General features: G+C 40.0%; 1 protein-coding gene across 1 annotated transcript in view; it reads right to left on the minus strand.

The window, feature by feature from the left end:
• Positions 1–4,845: 4,845 nt before the first annotated feature.
• LOC108596026 (protein madd-4) overlaps positions 4,846–21,765 on the minus strand; it is a 55,265-nt gene continuing 38,345 nt past the window's right edge. Inside the window, 10 exon segments of the mRNA XM_033294856.1 lie at positions 4,846–5,800; positions 5,802–5,854; positions 5,967–6,129; positions 6,242–6,643; positions 7,498–7,869; positions 14,365–14,487; positions 15,613–15,733; positions 19,776–19,881; positions 19,948–21,057; positions 21,060–21,100. Coding sequence (XP_033150747.1) covers positions 5,729–5,800; positions 5,802–5,854; positions 5,967–6,129; positions 6,242–6,643; positions 7,498–7,869; positions 14,365–14,487; positions 15,613–15,733; positions 19,776–19,881; positions 19,948–21,057; positions 21,060–21,100 — 2,563 coding nt within the window. The 3' untranslated portion in view covers positions 4,846–5,728.

Raw genomic sequence — 21,765 nt, forward strand, 5'->3', positions numbered from 1 at the left:
CCACAAGTGTTCTCTATATCATAATTGAAAATTCCTGAAACCAGTTGATAAAGCAGCAGCATTAAATATTTATGTTTCAAAGGGTATATCGTAGTCAAGCAGGCAGCGATTATACATTACGCATATGCATTAAAAATGCCAACGGAAATATTAAAGTTCTGACGAGGGGTGGGGTGGGGGCAACACACACACACAAAATAAACTTCAGCAAACCGGCTTACATTTAGTTTTTCAGGTACAGTTATCCTGTTGCCTGGCCAGCTAGTTAGGATGTGCGAACTTTTCGCTTAGCTTGGCCTATGTCCATGTCTATTGTGAACTGCTGTCGAGCTGTTCTTTAAGTGGCAAGTCGACTGGCGGGACTCTCTCTCTCTCATTGACTGACAGCAATCCAAACGCTAAATGGATTGCGATTCATTGAGTGGCAGGCAGGCAGGAGAGTGGCACGCACATAACCCTTGAGTGCAGGACTATTGCAGTTGCTGTTGTGTAACTGCAATCGCTTGTTAATGTGGGCTTGTCCATCAGTAATCGGATACTGAGACAATGTGATTCCGTTTCCTTGCATAACCTGCGCTGTAATCCTTACAGGTGCAGCTCTCACTCTCTCTACGTAATGTCAATTCCAAAGTGCACTTAGCACTAGTTGTGTGTTCTTGGCTTGATGAGACTATATATTAAATTAATTAACAAAGCTGCTCATGACAATAACTTCGAGGATTTCGTTTGAATGCATTTGCTCTCTTTGATATTCTAATTTATTATTATAATTTAAACTGGTTTAGTTTAATCTGCGTCTGATGGAAACCGAAAATTTCGAGATGCAAAAAGGAATTATTAGTCAATGTCAGCTCCACACACACAAATGCATAAGTCCAGAGTCTGATTGCATAATAACATAATTGACCGGCATGCTGGACCACTACTACTACTACTAATACAACAAGTACCCTATAGACTAAAGCACTTGGGTTTGTTTGCATTTGTGCGCCAAAGGTCAAAGAGAACGACAAACAATTGCCAGACGCGCCTCGAGCGGCGAGCAGGAGGGGGAACTGGCAATAAAAATGGGCGCACACATGAGCCATTAGATTGGGTGGATTTCCATACACACGCTCTCTCTATGTGTGTGTGTGTGTGTGTGTGTGTGTGCATATATTTATTATTTTGTCGAAAGCGCGCTAATCTGACGACAAAAGACTTTGATTTAATTCAAACTGGCACAGCTTGACATTTATAAAGATTTACATAGCTCGCGATGCTTACGTAAGCGTTAGAACTAGGACTAGACTTACCCCAGCTTTCGATAGTGCGTCCAAAGTAGGAGTTATCCTCCTCATCGTAGATCATCTGCTTGAAAGATTTCTTCTTCGGTCGCTCTGGCGGCCTGGAGTAATACTGTTGGAATCCATCGATGCAGTCCTCTGTTATGGTCGGCATTCTCAGCTGCAGCGCGAATAGGATGTAGGATATTTATTGAGAGCACTACGCGTAATCCAATCTGCTTGGTATATATATATATGTATACTCTATGCGTTTGCCTTTTTGTTTTTCTGATTGGGCTGGCGCGCACGCGTTCGCAAGACTGATCGACACTTCCCGTACCAGAAATTGGACACAACTGAGCTGAGCTCGTGTCATAATCCAATCCAATCCCAACCAAAATCAGAAAAACGGCCTCGGCGACTTCGACTGCGACTGTGACTGCGGCAGCACGCAACGTTGACGCCTGCGAAGGCGTCAAGTGTTGATCTGAATCATAACACACACACACACACACGCATAGCTATGAATGTTTATTATAGCGTTGCAGTGCAGCCAACGCAGCAGTCGCAGTCGACGTCGCAGTAGGCGCAACATATGCAAAACTGTGCGACGTGTTAAGCAACAACAACTACAATAATCATAATAAAAAAAAAAAAAAACAGCAACAAGTGTCGTTCTTAATCAAGATATACACAGTTATAATAATATATATCAAATATGCAAAACTTTCGGCTATTCGTGCAGCGGAACTCTAATAAAATTCTAATTCAAATTTCGTCTTACAATTAAGCAGGCTACACAAAAAAAAAGCCACAAGCTGTGAGAAAAAAAAACTTTGCAGGCAGCTTAAACTAAAATCGTTAAAAATAATAACTTATTCCCGAGGGCGTAGCAATTCGCAGAGTGAGGGATGCCAGCACATACTTATACATAGACATTTGTGTATATAGTATATACATAATCATAGCCCATCTACATTTAGACACGCGAATGACACAATTTCGCTTAATTGAATTTGAAGACAGTGATTATAGCTACGTTACGTACTAAGCTAAGCGCTGTGTTTGTTTTATATTTATGCCTGAATCTGAATCCAGTTCAATTGCTGGATAGCAGACAATTAAAAAAGCAAGAGCATGAACTCAGTCGTCAGTCGGCAGTCGGCACAGTGCCGCTAATTGTCAGATGAAATATGATTTCCTTTGACACTGAGCAACGATTTAGTAGTCGCCTCGTTGACTCTTGAATTTTCATTGCCTTGATTTGCAGCCTACAGCAGGCGAGAGCTTAGAATATTCCTAATGTTCGCTTGGCTCGGCTCGGGCTGTTTCCATTCACATTGCCTGTCTGTCACTTGGGCCTCCAACTACTTATACTATACATATATCATTATACTGTATGCCTCTTTGTTTGTTTGTGTTTTGTGTCTACGCTTTCAATTGCGCCGATACGAATTGTTCGTTGTGCAAATAACAGGAGCATTGTCTTTCAACGCGTCTCGAGTTTCAGCCTAATAACGGGCGTTTGTATATAAATTCTAATAAATATTCTACTAGCCTAATAATACACATGTTATTGAAGGTAGGGGTAAGAAAAGAGCATAAGATAAACAGCTATTGTTACGCAATATTTTTGCTTTGAAGTCTCGCATTTCATTGCAATTTATTTCTGCATCAACTTCAATTTCAATATATTATTTCAATGCTAAGAAATAAAACTTTTGCTGCTGCAGCTGTATTGATTTTATAAAAAGTACAACTATTTTTTATCATTAGCAAAGTATTTGTGCTTCGCACGCTGTAAATCTCAAACATATTGAATGAACTGCTGAACAATTGATTTAATGACAATAAAGTGCTTTTAACGTGTGATGTAAATGCTTTATCAATAAGCTATGTATAGCTTCATTAACTATTTTAGTCTAGCTAAATTAATTGCCTCAAATTGTAGCAATGCATTATGCTTATGCAACGGGCTGGCCCGTGTATTGTTGTTGTTATTTTAGTTCGTTCAGGATGTTGCTTGCATTCACATCAGCGATCACACACAGAGCGCATTTTAAATGGCACACAAATCGACAATTTCCTGTTGCAATCTGACTGTCGTTCTCAGCCAGCGACAACATTGTTAGAAATTTAACTTGAGCGTAAATTCAAAGATTTATAAATGCAAAAATGAGATTCATTTTAAATTGATGAGTATCATTCTTATAAATTTTATCACAAATTATAAAGTCAACATTTTTGCCATGGGCGTAGTTAGGCTAAAAGTTATTAATATTTTTTTTATAAAAGTACATAATATAAAACTTACAATAGCTGCTAGTCCTTCTTGAGAGGATGCTGAATCAATTGTTTTTATTTAATTGTATATATTTATTAAATGTTTCGTTCTAGTTTTAAGCCTTAGCTTAAATTATTGGATATTATAATGACTCCATATTTTTTTGATGCAGACTGATATAGTTTCGTCCTATGAGTGTGGCAAACCAACAATTTTGAATATATATGGAATTGGATGACAATTTTTACATAACAAATCTCCGTTGTTGAGCAGGCTTACCTAAAGATATGCAATAGATTTTTCTTGTGTATAGGTTGACGTATAGGTTGTTGTCTTGGCTACCAAACTTTTAGTGCGTAATGTGAACGTCTAGATGGCGCACAAGCTGCAACCGTCCTCTAGTGGTGAACAAAATAAATTATTACGCCCAGTGCGCTCTCTTGTGGCGAACAATTTATTTTCAGATTTTGTATTTTTGTGGCGCTTTCTCTTGGCGACTGCATGAAACTTTCACTGAGCGTGTGTAGTTCGCTTATTTTCCACATGATGCCTTGTAGTTCAATTATTCTCCGCAGGATCGCGTCTGCATGAAGGGACAATTCCCTATTGAACGTGGCATTATAGATTTATTTAATTACCAATTTCTAATAAAGCAATTACAAAAATTAAAAATAATAAAACAGGTTGATATATTTGCACATTGCTTTTAATCTTTAATATTTATTTCACTTCTTTTCAGTTACTTACAATATTCAATTTAGCATTTGCCATCGTATTACATTTCAAAATGTATTTGCAGTTTGCTTCAATTATCCATATCAATTATTCGTTATATTTTAATTTCAATGTATAGTTTTTTATGCTATATAATTGTGTTTGTGAGTGTGTGTGTTTGTGTAGGCATAATTATGTTTAACATTTGGTTATGGTATGTTTTCTTTTTTAATTTTTTTCTCATGTAGTATATGCATGTACTTTATTTTATAACGTTTACTTAACACTTTTTAATAATAGTTTCGGTTCTCTGCGTTTAACATTCGTCAGATTTTGCAATATTTAATTACGTTATTCATTAACTATAGTTAGCAGCTAACTTTAAACGCTTTCGTTTAGTCAATACATATTTATAAAACAATTTGTTCATAAAAAATATAAACTAATTACAAGTATTTAATATATATTTAATGTGTAATCGTATCCATTTTTCTTTTTTGGAAAATAAAACGCAAATTTTTAGCTACAAATTTGTATTTACAATATTTGGACATTTAATAATTTGTTATAATCCATGCGATATAAATATTTCTTTATCATATTTAATGCGCGAAATTAAATTGCAAAATTGTACAAGTTTGGTTGGAATAATTATATGATTGAGAAAATTGATATCAAACAGAAAAACTGCAGCTGATCTCTTAGTTAGTAAGGTTTCTCTAAATTATTTACAATATATATGGTAGTTTGTGTCGTTTTTCACATTAGGCAACGGCAACAGGTCTGCTGACATTATTAATATTAAATTTATTTAAAATTTAAATGGTGCGTTTTGCGTTCTCTTTAAGCGAATTGTGAATGAGTCTATGTATATATTAAATGCTGGGTAATAGTTTATATACTATTTAGACGTTTGCAAAAAAAAAACACTAAAAATGCATTGCGCTAAACAAATAAACTTGAACAAATGCTAAACTTTCAGTGTGTGTGTGTGTAATTATTTAATATACTATATACGCATTGCTAATGGAAATGTTTGTGTTTGGTTAACGTGTTTTCATTGTTTCATTGTAGTAGCAGCGCCTGACGGTAATGTTTAAACTATTACTTTCGATTATTTTTGTGTTTTCAAATTGCTTAAAGCAAAGCAGAGCTGCCGCACTGGTTAGTTTGGCAAAGTTATTTGCCAGTGGGCAAATCCTTATGATATTTGCGCTTAGTTTAATTGTGAATACTTATTTGCTTTAATTGCGTATTGACGCACATAATGCTCTCTCTCTGTCTATCGATCTATCGCTCTATCTCTCTTGCTCGCCAAGAAAAACAAACAATTATTGCAGCAATAAATTGAATTGAGTTTCAAAATTGAATTCGTTACGTTCACATTGCACTTGCTTCCAGAAAATGTTCGCTGGCTTTAGTTTAAGCTTAACCTTAGGTAGTAATCGCTGGCGAACTATTTTATCTACTGCAACTCGTACTGATTGGGCTGGCAGGAGCCGCAGCACTTCTCCTTGTAGCGATGCAGTCGACACAAGGCCCATGGCACGAGCGTTGCGGCAATAGCGGGAGCTGTCGCGACAGGCAGCGGCTGTAAATACAAAAATTGTTACTTTTTGTTTTCAGTTGCTAACTTATTTATGTGTGTGTGTCTATGATCTGCATTATTTAAAAGGTTGGGCTATTGTTGCCATTGTACTCACCGTGGTTGGGATTGGCTGTTTGGCATGGCGGACTCTTGCACACCTTCATGACTGCCGGACGTGGCTGATGCTTGCAGACATTGCCCGCGGGCCGGCGGCTGCCATACCACACGCATTGCAGAATGCGGAATTTAATGCCCTGACGACCACAGGGCGCATTGCACTGCAGCAGCAGACAAGCAAGCACGAGAAATCAAAGCAAAAAGGAAAGTTACATTTACCATTAATAAGAGATGAGAGAGTGTGAAAGGGAAACGGGAAGAGTTGACACCCACCTCGGACCAGGGCTCCACTCGCCACACGCCCTTGCAGCGCTCACTGTAACATTCCTGACGCGCCGCAGGCTTCTCGTATTCATCGCAAGCGCTGCCCAAGCTGCCGTTCTCATAGCGACAGCTTACCTCCCGCCGCTGTACGGCCGTATTGCGTCCGTGGCAGCGCGAGTGCTGGCAGAGGCTCCACTCGCCTTTGGTCCACTGTGGGCAGGGCTCATCGCCGCAGCTCTGGAACGTGTTGGGCATCTCTAGCCCCTGGGCGCTGCACTGCGCATTCTCCACCACATCCTCGCTGGTAATGTCGACAACGTTGCTGCTGCTGCTGCTGCCGCTGCCATTTGACATCGACAACGTTGTTGCCGTCGTCTTTGTTGCCTCACGGCGGCAGCTCAGCGTGCGGCGCTGTTATGGAAGAACCGAAAAAATGTTGCAATCCTGCATTTTTTTTTTTGTTTTGTTGTTTTTCGCTGTGTTTTTGTGTGCGGCACATAAAACAAGTGAATAAGCCAAGGAGCAAGCAGCAGGCAGTGCAGGAACCGCACATAGACTGCGGGGCCACACTGCCTGTTAAAATATTTAAACTCTTGCTTGATTTTATGGCGAGCGAACGCCCAGTGTGCAGCTAGGGCTGAGAGTTCAAGTATATATATACACTCTATATACATATAGTGCTTGCATTTGGCTAATTATTGCATAAATGTCGTCTATTGCTTGGGGACATTCTGTGTTTTGCTTTTCTCTCGCCTGTGTGCACAGTCGGTCAAAAAAGAAAGCAGCTAATTTGCTTATAAAGTTAAATTCTTCAACAAAACAAAAAATGATGTTTGACACTGCCATAGGAAATTTATAAGCAGTGGAAATGTGAAAATTTGGCTTGTTTACAATAGTGGGTTCTAAAGAAATTGCCAAATGCTGTTAATTAAACAGAATTCTTGTTAAATCTTAAGCGAACTGAATTAATTTGCCGCAAAAACAGGATTTATTTCAGAAGTACACAAATGGGATGCAAGATGATTGGATTATATTAATAAAAAAGGCAATATCTATTTGCTAGAATTTAAGCCTTAGGACAACGTCAAATTAATTTTAATTGGGCAACGGCTAAAGCGGCAACATTCAATTTTAAAGCTGTTTGAAACTTTAGCTCAAGCTTTGCTTCATGGTTTTTTTTAGAGTTCTTCATCATTTTGGTTTATGCTTACTCCGCCATTAATCATGGAGCTAGTGATATTTTTTTGGGCCGTAGCTTAACTCACCTGTAGGCCGATGCCCGCTGCGCCGCATTGCTGTGAGCAATTGGACCACTCGCCCAGCTGCCATTTATAGGCGTACTGACCAACGGCATCCTGCGCTCCTTGCTGACTGAGCGTGGGTGTTGGTGTGCTGGATGTTGTTGCCGTTTCCCAGCGTGCATGCGGCATATGTGGCGGCTCCTCTTCGGCGATTGTCTGCGTGCTGAGCTGGCTGGGCACACGTCCCGCCTCGGTGTGCAGATCCTTGGTGTGCAGACGCACGGGCTCATCCTGTTCGAAGCTTTGCGGCTCCATATCGAGGCCATATTTGAGCGCCTCGCCATGCAGCAGCTGCTGCCCACGTGAGTCCTTAAAGCGCTGCAGCGGCCACAGCAGCTGTGGAATGAGCCAGAGCCAAAGTTGAATGAGTAATGTTGGAGGCTGGCGAGCGAGCAGGCCAAGCGCAACAGTAAGAGCAGCAGCAACATTAATCGAACGCCAGTTGTTTAGGCTGCAGGTGCATGGCCGACGATGCGTTTCCGTTTCCGCTTTAATAACGCGTACATATATACATACATGTGTGTGCTTGTGTTTGTGTGTGTGTGTGTGTATAAGTGGACTTTTCATGCATGCACACTTGAATTGGCCTCATCAATTGCTTCACGTTGACTGACTACGTACTGCAAAATCCGATTAGCCATTGAACCCATTGCTGTTCAAACAACACTCACACCCACTCACCACCCACCCACTCACTCACTCACACACATTTACATCGACAACAACAAGGCTTCGCACTAATTTTGCTTAGCACTCAGCCTCAAAAATTTGACTACCAAATGCGGCCAATGGGTTTTTGGCCAAAAATGTGCTAGTGCATATGCAGTTGGTTTTTCGACTTTTCTGCTCCCAACCCACCAACCCCACCCACCCACTCATGGTACATACATATTAAGCCTGCCTGCCTGCTGCTGCTGCTGCTGCTGCGGCTGTTGCTGGCTTATTGTCAGGCGCCATTGTCTCACTGTCAGCATCAATGCTGGTCGTTTTCATTTACAGCAGCGCCGAGTCCGCTGCCTCGACTCGGTCCGCACACAAAGATGATTTCCCAAGTGGCACTTGAAACCGACAAATACGGCTGCTGGTTGCTGTTGCTGTTGCTGTTGTTGCAGTTGCATCTGCTGCGCTTTTATGTGTGTGTGAGTGCTGTTGTCATTTGTAGCTCGGCGCCAACACCGAACGCCTCCATAGCCTTTTATTGTTGTCACACCGCAATCGCAATTGCCATCGCAATCGCAGCGAGCATTGTTGTTGCTACTATTGTTGTTGTTGTTGTTGTAAGCTACCATTTACAGCTACCGACTAGCACTTTGGCCAAAAACTTTCCAACCATTTTGAGTGTGTTTGCCTAACTTTTGCCTGCCCTAATCTGGGCGCTACTCTCTCTCTGCTCTGCTTTATTCGGCGCAGGTTCAGGGTCTCTAATATGCCAAGCCGATAATTAGCCATAAGCAGAGCATTTGGCTTAAACGCACATGCACACACACACACACACAGACAGACACATTTTGAGTGAAAAGCTGGCACTTTAAGTGCAAATGGCAAAATTTTGCAAGTCACTTTACGTTGCATTTAACAACATTTAATTAATTGCTGCCTCTGTATAAAGTTAAGCAATAAAATCTTTTACTTTCTTCTCTTGATTTACATGCGTGATAACTGCAACTCTTTCCGCTCTCATTAGCAGCATTCCCTTTTGCCAATTGTCACAAAAGGCATAACAATTTTTGAGCCACGCACATCGTTAAATTATTACGCCTCACCCAGTCAGACGAACGGACTCCACCCCAGAACGTTGCCAGAGACAACCAAAGCGCAGAGCCTTCTCATGAAATATGCAACATATTATTATATTTAATTCGAGTTTAAATGCAGAAAATATTGCATGCGGCTTAAGTGGAGCGCAGCAGCGCTTCAGGCTCTTTTATTTCAGCTCCGACTGCTGGCTGCGCATTAATAAATAGTCGCAATCAAAATTAAAAAGCCAACAAGCCTGCGCTTTGGCAAAACTAGACTGGACTAATAGGCGCTGCGACAAAAGCTATGGCTCTCTCTCTTTGCTGGCGTCGCTGGCAAATTTATTAAGCCGAACCGAAGCAACCGACCATGGCTGCCAGCTATATAAATTTGTCTGCTGCGGCATAATTAATAGGCCAAGTGTCGAGCCATAAATTTGATATGTCGCAGGCATTGATGTAGCACCCAACCCAGCTCAGCTAATTCGCAATAAGCAGTTGCAATTACATGCAAAATGATCACAGCAGAAAATGCTCAGCCCAGCAAATCATCAAAGTGCTGCTTCACCTGAGCAGCAACTCAGCAGCTCAGTGCATTGTAAAGATGCCCCACTCAAGTGGCAGTTAATGAACAACTTGCAATGAAATCGCTAAGATTTGTTGGCAAGCCATAAAGCCACAACTACGCACATAAAAGGCAGCAGCAGCAGCTGAAGATATTGAATGCAATTAAATTTGATGAGCGAGAGTAAAGAGCTCGCAGCACAGCGGCAACTTGATCCAATTGCAATGATGTCAGAGGCGTTGGATTAGCATTTAATTAGCTTCTGCGTATTGCACACTTCAAATTGAAGCGCCCTCTTATGCGTTAAAGCAGCTCTAAAGACAGCTCATTAAGGCACTTGCCGTAGTAATGCATATTATTAATTTTTTATGCAATATATATGTGGGAATTTGATTGGAATGTGTTGACTAGAGTCAACAGAAGGATAATAGTGTTAATCGTTACTCGGTAGCCTGTTAAGTGATCGCCTAAGAAGTTGTCAAGAAGTAAAGTCACATTTCACACATTTCATATTATTAATACATAATATAATTGTTTGCACCATATATACATAATTTAATAATCAAAGTCGTTTTTATCTAACTATGAATCATTGTTTAGTGCAATTAATTATCTATTTTCACTCTCTTCATGTCAACCTATTTAATTCTAACTGCTATTTCAATAAGAAATATACATTAAAGCATTTTGAGTTGAAAGAACGTTCAAAGAGACGCACACACAATTTATAATTATAGCAACTTATTGGCCGAAAAGTTGTTGGAATGCATTATTGGCAAACATTGTCAGGAAACAAATTGATTGAGGAATTGGTATTAATAATTCATTTATTATTACCAAGATCAATATTTGAGTTCCCACGTAAAGTGATATCCTTTATAAAATTGTACTCATATTAATTTCTTACATATATTTGGTTCGCTTTATAATTTGTGCATTAAGTCTTACAAGCCCTTGACGAGCCCCCCAGGCGTATACGCAATTAAAACTGCAAGTTCTTTGTGTCAGTTTTTAATGCAACATTTAACAAGCTTTTTAATATGACACACAATGTTTAACCACAAATACCACACATACACATATTTTCACACTCGCACACACACACACACACACAGTCATACTTATGTGCTCATATTGTATTTTTAATAATTATGGAAAATAATTTGTATACGCTGGCCGCAGTAGAGTTAATCAAAGTGCCGCAGGCCTGCCGAATATTTATTATTGTTGTTATCACACACACACACACACATACACATACACACCTAGTTGGTGAGACGGCTAAAAGCTGCTGTCTGGCCAATATTGAAAATGGTTCTCTGTACATTATATTTTGTATTTTTTTTTTATTTTGCGGTTCGCTTATTTTGTTGGTCAGCCAACAAAATGTTCAAAATTCTGCGCAAATTAGATAAAATCGCTTTCCGCTTAAAGCATCAAGTGATGCTTGTTTTTCGATTTTAAATTTTTTTTTGTTGTTTGGTCGCCCACAATTTAACGGTAAACTAGCTTTAACGGTATACGCTAAATCAAAGCTCAAAGTTTATGTTGCGCTTAGCCGTGTGCATCGTAAATTATTTTTTGCCTAATCTGCATACGGTTTATGTATGAGGAGAGTATATCAGTGATGCAGCGCAAGCTTGCAAGCGATTGGCTACAGTCTGACTGAGCTTAGCATTAAAAATTACGTATACGTAATATGCAACAAACTTGCACTTGCTTGTAATTTGCATTTTTATAAATTAACTTAAATTATAAACAAGCCTGTTAGTTGCTGCACAGCCATCTGAGCTTAGCATTACTATTACGTATACGTATAGTTATATTTAATAAACTAACTTAATTGTTTATTTGCATTTTTAACACAAAATTATTCAACATTTATGCCAGGTTGACTGGCAACATAAAGTTATAAAAACCGCAGCTATATATTTCAAAAACACCGAGACAGCGATGAGATTCAGCTTCAGGTGTAAACGGCAACGGCACTCAACGGCAACTTTTAGGCTTGCCCGTCAACAACGTTGACTGAAAGCTAATTTTCTATGCCGAAAATTTGTTTGGTTTAATAATACTTTGATGAGGAGTGACGGCGAAAGAGCGAAGCGAACAAGCGCCAGCCAGGGAGAGCAGCAAACGCTGCTAAACTCGCGCGTCAAAAAACTTTTCAATTAATAAATTAAGTTTGTGGCAAAAAATTTGTTGCTAATTGTTTGTTGCGCTTACAAACACACACACACACACACACATAAATATATTTATACACACACATATATGTAGATGGCGGAAACGTGGTGGCACTTACCTAGCCAATATACAAACTTACTTTGAGCGTTGCTGTTGCTGCTGCTGCTGTTGCTGTTGTTGTTGCTGCTGCAATGAGCGCTTGCTGCTCATTAAAAAACTTTTGAAAATGCATAATTAATTAGTTGCACATATATTGTGCATAGAGTAAACACACATAGTGAATATAAATAGAGCAGCATGTAATGTAATTTTGTGATTCACACTGATTGATATGGTGACATGCAAAGAAATTATACAAATATAATAAAAATAAATAGCAAACATGCAGTCAACAGTACGAACAAACAAATGCTTTGTGTTGTATTTTGCAATTTAGTCAGTTAACTTTGCGCTACAAGATTTAGTTAACATAATTGTGTGAATATTACTAAATTGAGTTTATTAAATTGAATGTTTGACAAGCGATAAAGCTTAAATGATTTATGATGTGAGCGCATAATATTAATTTAATTGATTTTTAAATTGTTGTTTGTATAGCGCAGCGTATCATAATTTAATGGAATTGAAATTTAATCAAAGGCTGCGTTAGACATTTCTTTTGAACTCGTGCTGATAACATAATTGAAATCATTTTGACTTTGAGTGGTTTTATAATTTTTATTGCATCTCAGCTTTAAAATATGTTTGACGCGGTGCATTTCAATCAATCAATTGTTTGCTATTAATTGCACATTTAAGTGCTTTCAACTATCATTTAAGTGCATTGACTGCAAAACAATTGCGCACTGTTATTTCATTCAAAATCACATGCATGCTAATTACATATTTATATATATATTGCAATCGGCTAAAAATAATGCAACATGCTGTGCTTTTGACTTCTGCCTTTAGCCTTTTAATACTTTTATATGCGCATAGATTTGTTCGTTTTTTATATTTTGTGTGGTTGGCTTTCTTGGCAATTATGCCAATTGTTTGCTCATTTCATTGCACAATGCACAAAACGCAAATAAAAGTCAGCAGAAATTGCCTTTGATGGCGAAAGCGCGCAAAAAGTGCTCGGCGCCAATTTAATTAAAAATTCTATTTTAAGTAATTTAAAATTGCTCATAATTTCTGCAAATTAAACACAAATTTGTGTGGCACAGTTTTGTGCGCGCTTCGTAATGAAATATGCATAAGGAAATGTAATGAAATATGGAGTATTGTATAAAAGGACAAGAACGTTTACCTACATTGCATATAGAGAAATCAAAATATATATATTTTGTTTGTCGTTGTTTGTTGTGGGGGCCGTTGCAAGTATTTGTTGTGTGTGTTGGCAGTTTACACATATAAGTAAACGGAAAAAACAAAACGTGTTCATAAATCAAAGTAGATAGTGTGAGAGAGCGAGAGAGAAAGAGAGAGCAAGCAGCTAAACTGAACTGAACTGAACTGAACTGAACCATGCAAGCAAATTAATTGAACAACAGCTGATGAAATGAACGTCAAGTAACTAAAAACTTTACATAGAAGCTGCCTCAAGATTACAACTTAATACAACTAAAACAATTTAAAAGTTATATACATGCATAAAATGAACAGAGTTTATAAATAAGCTATTGATACTTTTGCTGCATACTAATTTATTTTAGTAAAGCTTGTTATCATTTAGCTACAGCAGCAGCAGCAGCAGCTGCATTTGTTGCAAGTTGCAGGCTGCTTTGACAAATTACAAGCAGCTGCTAGTTGAGGTGCGGGGGCAAGTTCCCAATCAGACCAAAGACAAATATGCATACGATTCAAATTTATACCAAAGTGTGTGTGTGTGTGTGTGTGTGCAGAACGAACTTTGGCAATTTGCACACACACACACACACACACACACACGGAATGGGCAACGCCTTCAGTAGGTTACGCCCACTTGCAGTGGCACTAATTACACAGCAGCAGCTTTTTGGGCACTGGGCCTACTACATACGCCTACCTTGACTAACAATTGCAATTACAATACGATATATGAACACACACACACACACACACACACACACACACACACACACACACACAATCACACACTCGTGAATTTGTGGGCGTATGTGGCGTATGAATTTAATGAAAAAATGCAGCAGCTGCAGCGAACGAAGAAGCGACAAAAATGAATGCATTTAAATCAAAAAGAGAAACACAAGAGACACAAACGAACGAACAATGTAGGCGAGAAATATGCGAGGCAAACGTAAGAGTAAAAACAAAAAACAAATAAATACAGTCAGCAATCCTTTGGAGCTGCTGCCTCACCTGCAAGTTGCTCAGCAACGCCTGAAAATAGGGCATGGCCAGCAGAGTCTTGGTGCGACTGCTGCCGCTGCTGGCGCTCGCCGGCTGAGGAATTCGGTCCTGGGCCTGCACTAATTGCGAATGCTATACGATGTGTGCAAAAATATTAAATATCATGCAGTATAATTTGTAGTTGGAAGCGTATTGGTTATGGGAAAAGAGAAAATATTTGTGACAAAAGTATTTATTAATTATGGTGTACAAGTTCTTTGTTGTCATCAATATGCATTAATCATGGCCAAATATTCTTTTCAAGCTTTAAAATAGTTTATTGGGAGAATCTGGCACTACTCTACTTTACTTATTTGCTCATCATTACGAATTCTCTTTGGTTTTGTGTGCAAAGCTTAGAGGCCCATCAATCTCATTTAACCCAACTGGCATTAACAATGCCCACAGCCAAATACAAAATACAAATGTTCCACAGCTTGTTTATAAATTTATAAGCTGAACTGATTTTCAATTTGATTGCCAAGCTCTTGACTTGGCTTAAATCAGCTTTTGCTGCTTAGCAGCAATTTTTTAAGCTTGCAAACTCAATTTGCGCAGTTTGGCAATCAAGGCATTTAAGCTAATTTGTATGCTGATAAACTCTAGAGCACGGAATTGCACCAAGTCGGACGTCTATCAATACAAAAGTAAAGGCAATACTACCTGCTCTAAGTTTGTTGCAGTAGATGCAGTTTGGTTTTTAGGTTATTATGCTTTGCTTTTGTCTGTTCTGTTCTGTTCTGTTTGTCTGCCAACAACGTTACGTATACGTAATTTCATTCCAAAGCGCATTATATACATGTTTGTACGTATTATGGCCAGTCAGTTAGTTAAATAAAACGGGATAGCAGGCAGACTTTTCAAGCCACAAAATCTCAACTGCCAACATTGGGCAGTCAGCCAGCCAGGCGGGCCAGCCAGGCGGGCTCTCGGGCTGGCTGGCAGGCAGTTGGATATAGTAATCTGCAGATATTTGTACAGCGCTGAGCAGAGTCAAGTGAAAAACTATCAAATTACGTGGCTGTTGACAGCACAAGCAGCACAAGGACACATTGGCAGCCACAAATCCAAAAGCCGCACACACACACAATGACAGGCCAACCTTGTTCTTAACAATCGCTGTCTGCCGACTGCGGGCGGAATCGGGCGTAACATATTTAAAATGTCAACATTTGGTATATACCATAATCATATATATGGTAGGCATAGCAAACTCACCTCGTCCTCCATTATGCTACTATCCGCATGCTGCATGCCATCGGATTTGGGCCGGCGATTGCGCTCTCGTCCACTTTGCATCCTTTCCAGCTGCTGCTGCTGTTGCCGGCGACGTGTGGAGCTGCAAGCGACAGAGTGAGTGAACCAAATTAATTCCAATTCTAAAACTTTAAAGCTACGCACACACATACATATAGGCACACACACACACACAGTGGGGCGTATACACACTTAATGTAACAATAGACCCCAAGCCGACCTCAAAAACGGAAATACGTTGTTTAGATTTGTTTTGAGCTTTTGTTGCTGTGGCTGTTGCTGTTGCTGTTGTTGCTGCAGCTGTTGCCAGAGCAAAATGTCAAACGCACAGGATGCTTGGATTCCTGGTCCACGTGTTCGACTGCACACACAATGCTTCGAGTGGCATTTTGCGGTGGCCATAGCCTGCAGCACTAATCCCCCAAACATAGCCAACACCCCCTTGCAGTCTTTGCGCTTTTGTAGCAACGTAAAAATAAAATATCAAGCATTCCCTCTCGCTTGCTCCTACAGTAGACCATACTATATATACTATAACAATTGAGCTTTGTTGTGCACTTGTTACATTTGCCATGCACACAAAATTCATAGAAATGTAAGGGCAAGTGCCTTAAGTGGCAAATCCTTCACATTGTTTGGCTTACTCAAACAGAAATATTTGTTAAATATGAATTCTCATATATTGGCCAAGCGACGTGGCTCATAAATAACTAAATTAAAATATAAAAATGTCAAACTGTATAAGAATTTATGCATGTAAATGTGAGCGGTAACTTTTAAGCCACTGCATTATAAATGTTTATTGATTATATTCTCTTAATCGCAAAATGCTACAGCATACAACTCTATTTTATCCTTTGGGCACCAATGATAATTAATACAGATCTGAATGGAGTTTTTTCTCATTATATTGTAATAACGAACTATACAACTGCTATGGACTAACTTGCTCAAGCTAACTCAACAGATGAGTAATATTTATTATTCTGCAGGCAACACGTTCACGGCTTTTTTAATCGCCAACAGTCCATACACAACTGACCAGCTTGAGGGCCTCATACTCTGATCACAGTGCAGGAATTAAAGGTGAGCGCGCATACCGCGCAGAGAGCGTAAGCGACAGAAATTTTTAGTGTTATAAGTAATCAGTTCACACGTTTGCTTGTGGGAGAAGCGCTCGATCGCTGTGACTGAAGGAGAGCGTCGCTGCTGAGAGAGCGCCCATCGTATGATGTGGGTGGTTTTTTGTTTTGACTGCAACTAGAAACTGAACGTGGGACTGTCCTCAGACTAAGCTGAATATAAGAAACTGCATGCATATTTGTGTAGGGTTTTATGTACTACAAATGTATATCTTTATTTAATGGATATTGATAATGTTAAGTGATGTTAGGTGTATAGTATAATATATAGATTAAAGTAACTTTAGTGCTTGTTGGCTTTTACACAGAACTCTTCACTTCTATACACACGATACTGCAACTGCTATTTCACGTCTGCCCTCTTGGCGCTCTCTTCTACGACTGTACTGATTGAACACTTCTACACTTCCCTTGTCTCTTTCCTCACTGATCACAGCTGTTTCTTACACACAATGTCATCCCATCCTACATTTGTATTGATTATTTGTATTCAAATAAAATATTGCCATTTGAAGAACAACTTAATTGTTAATTTGTTGAAAAGCTTGCTTAAAATATGTCTAAACCAATTCGCACACATTTCAATTTCCAAAAAATTAATTAAGTGAACAGATTTACAAGTGGCAAAATAAAATTATGCATTATCATTAAAGTAGTTGAGTAATTAATTAATGACACAAGCAAGTAGTCATTTAACCTTTAGAGCAAAGCATTGATTTTGTTCTATAACCAGTGCTACGATTTTTTTATTTGTTTGGCTGAACTACAAGTAATCGTTTTTTTTTTCGAAAATAGAAAATGTATCCAATGAGCTTACAACTAATCAAAGTGTTAACTTTATTGAGAGCAGCTTAAAGTCAATTTTGCCAGCCTTTTCATTAACTTATAGCCAATTGATATGCTTAAAGCATTTGGCTTGGCTGCTTTGCTAACGAATTCAATGGCTTTTTGTTTTGTGACAAAATCAATATTCATTGTGTTTTCTCTTATTTGCATTGCTCAGCTTAGTTTTTATTGTAATTGATATTTATGGCGCCGTCATGCATGCATCAAATCCCCTATGCTGCAATTCTGTGTAAGTTACTTGAATCTAAATAAACAAATTCTTAAATTTATGCCAAATATTTTGCGGTTCAATTCATCATAACAAATACTACTATTTATGCTGCACTCAGCTGCATTATAAATATAAGTATTTTTGTTTTTAGTTATAAATTAAATTTAGTTGGGAAAAAAATCAAAATATGTATGTTTAATGCAGGCTAATGGCAGAGAAAAGGACAAACATGCAGCATGGCAACTCAAATATGTATTTATATGCAATACACACATACATTTGCATATTTCTATGTTGCATATAGAATTGACAGAAATTTGTGCCGTTTGACCAAATATATTCCCAACATGCTGCTTATACACAAAATAAATACACACAACGTGTATATATTATATATATATTTGAAACATTTAAAATGCGATCAAAAGTGGCCCGAAGCAGCAGCAGCCCCAAGCCCGCTTCCCCCTCTGGCAACTGCATTGAGTTACATGTTGATATTTGTTTTAACAGCTCGCCAAAAGTTGGGCAACACTTTGCGAACTGCAATGGCGATGAGCATGGCCACGTTGATGATGCATTTGTAAACCAAAAATGCCAACAATTTGCAGCCCCACCCACAACCCACACACACACACACACACACACACACACACACACACACACGCGCGCGCAATTCAGTCTTGTGCTGTGTGTATATTTGTGAGCTTGTGGCAATGCCAAAATGCATTTTGCTGTTGGCTGTTTGCTTTTAACCATTAAGCAGGTCGTGCGCGGGTCGTCGCGTCGGTTTGCGAAACATATGGGAGAAGTCTGTATGCAATTTTTGGGCATGCTTAAGCGCTCGTGGCCCCCACCAAACACGTAACCCAAATTGCAAAATAAGCCACACACGTGCGTTCGCAAGTAGAGCTACTCAATAGACTTGCGAAATAAAATAAGAAGCGAGCCAAGTTACAGCGTCGAAGCTTAAGCGCTGCTTAAGCAAATGACAGCGTTCGTTAAATTTAAAGCTAATCGACTTTCAAATACTTGGCCCCAAATTGAAGTTAGCTGCTGTTTAAATGAGCAGAAATGTTAAAGCACAAATTGCTTTTAAATGCTGTCAGGCCAAGCAGCAGTTATTACGTAAAAATATTTATTGGCCCATAAATATCTTGCTGCCTTAAGAGCTGGCGGCTCTCACGTCTCACCATTCATTTAGTCAATATTTCCCATTCAATTCATTCATGAGCAAAGCACACAGACTCGAGTCCAAACTGCACAAAAAGTAAAACTTAAATAAACAAAACAACATTGCAAATATTTCAACGTGATGCAGCAGCAAAGAGTAAAACTCAATAGGGAGTGGGGAGAGAGAGCGGGGAGCACATTTAAGTAAGCATGAAATTTACTTACAGTTTGTTGTGTTGCGTTAAGCACTCGCCCCATAGAATTTTAGTGCCAAGGCAAATAGAACTAAACTAAATGTTTGTGTGTGTGTGTGCAGCTGTGCAGGTGTGTGGCAGACAACACTTAAAGGGCGATAACACGCATACGCAGCGTTGTCCGGTGCGGCACGTTGTTGTGCCAAAAGGAAACAAGTGCCTGCTTTTGCTTTTGCTTGCGGTGTAGCAAAAGTGCACTAGATAAAGACACGACAGGAAACAAGCGCATAACTGACCAGCAGACACCAGAGAGTAACCACTTCAAGTTGTAGGGGGGGGTGTACATATTGTGTATACGACGTGTTGTACACAAGGTAAAGCAAGCAAACAGTCCCTGATAAGCAAGACAGCTGAACGAACAGCTTGACTCATAACGTGGCAACGAGTTGAATTTTGACGCAGACACAGAGATTAAATCGAATTAGGTTAAGCCAACGAAACGTGAGTGAGTTGCTCTCAAATTTAATATTAAATAAATTTAAAGCTTAAAGCATTACTTACCCATTAGTGTTGCCATCGGCGCTGCTGCTGCTGCTGCCATTGGGCGCTGAGGTCATGTCGGCTGAGGTAAGCGCTTCCGTGCCGCTGCGCTCACGCACCAGGCGATCTGTTTGGCAAGATAAGCGCGTTAAGTACACTTGAAAATTATATGCCAAGCATTTAAGTTGCTTACCAACTTCCTGGCGCTCCAGCTCCTCGGCTTGCTGGCCCGGCTTGGCCTTCACCTCAATGTGTATCTCGGCCGAGCTGAGCCCGGCGTGACAGCTGTAGATGCCTGCATCGCGGAATGTTATATCAAGTATACGCAGTGCGCCCTTCTTGGACACCTTAAACTTGCGCGAGCGTGCCAGCGGCTTGTGGTCCTTGCTCCACTTAATCTTGGTGCGATTGTAGCGCTTCACCGGGCACTTGATCTTCACCTGCGTGCCAAAGAACACAACGCCAGCTCCACCCACCTTGAGCGTAATCTTCGTCTTCTTCGGATCGTGTTGTATGTGAGTAGAGTTGCTGATTTGTATCACCGGCTTGGGATCTTCAGGTGGGCACGGCTTGACATTGCAGGGCTTCTTATCTGGCGGCTTGACACTCGGGCACATGGACTCGGGTCGCTCTATCTTATGCTCCTGCGCCATAATCTGCTTGCACTCCACCTTGCGATCCTTGATGCCATAACCACATGTATGCGAGCACTTGGACCACTCGCCCACCTCCCAGCGCACTGGACAGTCCAGCACATTGCAGTACTGACGATCCGCCGGCGGTGGCTGCGGGCACATGCTGTTGGGCACTACCATAGTGTTCTCTCCACCACGCGTCACCTCATGGATGCACTGCACCTCACGCGTCTTAATGCCAATGCCGCAGCTCTTGGAGCAGGGCGTATAGTCTGAGTAGTTCCAGCGTGGCGGACACGGGCGATCATTGCAGGTGCGCACACGCGCCTCCGGCTTGGTCTCCGGCGAGCAGAGGAAGGGGGAGACTACACGTCCATTGTCCTCGCGCACACAGTTGATGATTAGCTCCTCCACGCCGCCCAGACAGGAGGCACTGCAGCTGGTGTAGCCTTGCTCACGCCAGACATAAGTCTTGCCGGGCTCGGAGACGCCGACCTTGATGGAGTCCCTGGGATATTGATCGTCAAGTCCATCGAGCCAGCATCACGATCCCACACACCTCACTTCATCATGCGCTTCACACCGCTCGCATAGCGTATCGTCACTTAGCTACAGGCGTGAGTTTCCAAAAAAATTACATTAAAATGAGCGTCGCCGATGCCCTAGCAACAGTTTACACTGCAGGCAGACCAGTCGTTGTCCTTGATAAAGCTGTAAGCGTTAAAAATAAATGCATTTAGTATATTCTAAATGTTGTGACCATATAAAGTATTAAAGGCATTTTATGTAATGTACAACTTAAAACACAAAAAGACAGTTAAGATGTAAATTTACTTTAACTAACAACCTTATCGGCTCACTCTTTAACTTTCTCTTCCAACTCTCTTAGGCTTACTTACTTACTACTTTAACTCTTAACGCTAACAATGCTTAAACATATATAAGCTAATCGATATTCCAACTTGCTCGATCTTAAAATTGGTCTCATATTCAAATTAGTACTGACTGTTTGACATTTACATTTACAACTCAAATCCGTGTCTCGAAATTTTATGCAATTGCAGGCTTTAAAAGTTTAAAACAATATTTTTGGAAATTGCATACAAATATTTCGAGCTTATGTTTTGTATGCAAAATTTTAATGCAATTCAGATTTTGCTGTCAACTGTGCGCTGCGACACTAAATGCCACCTTTATTCTATTGCATATGTTCTCTGCTGTCCACTTCAACTGAGAAAATTGACAAACTGACGCCACGCAGAGGGGCATGCAACACTAGTCAACGCCACGTTTTACACATTGTATTTCATTTCATGCCAGAATGCGTATTATAACCACCGCCCCCCCCCAAAAATAATGCTAGAAATGTTTAACAC

This window comes from Drosophila busckii, unplaced genomic scaffold (assembly GCF_011750605.1).
Source record: "Drosophila busckii strain San Diego stock center, stock number 13000-0081.31 unplaced genomic scaffold, ASM1175060v1 hic_scaffold_53, whole genome shotgun sequence".
Lineage (NCBI taxonomy): Eukaryota > Metazoa > Arthropoda > Insecta > Diptera > Drosophilidae > Drosophila > Drosophila busckii.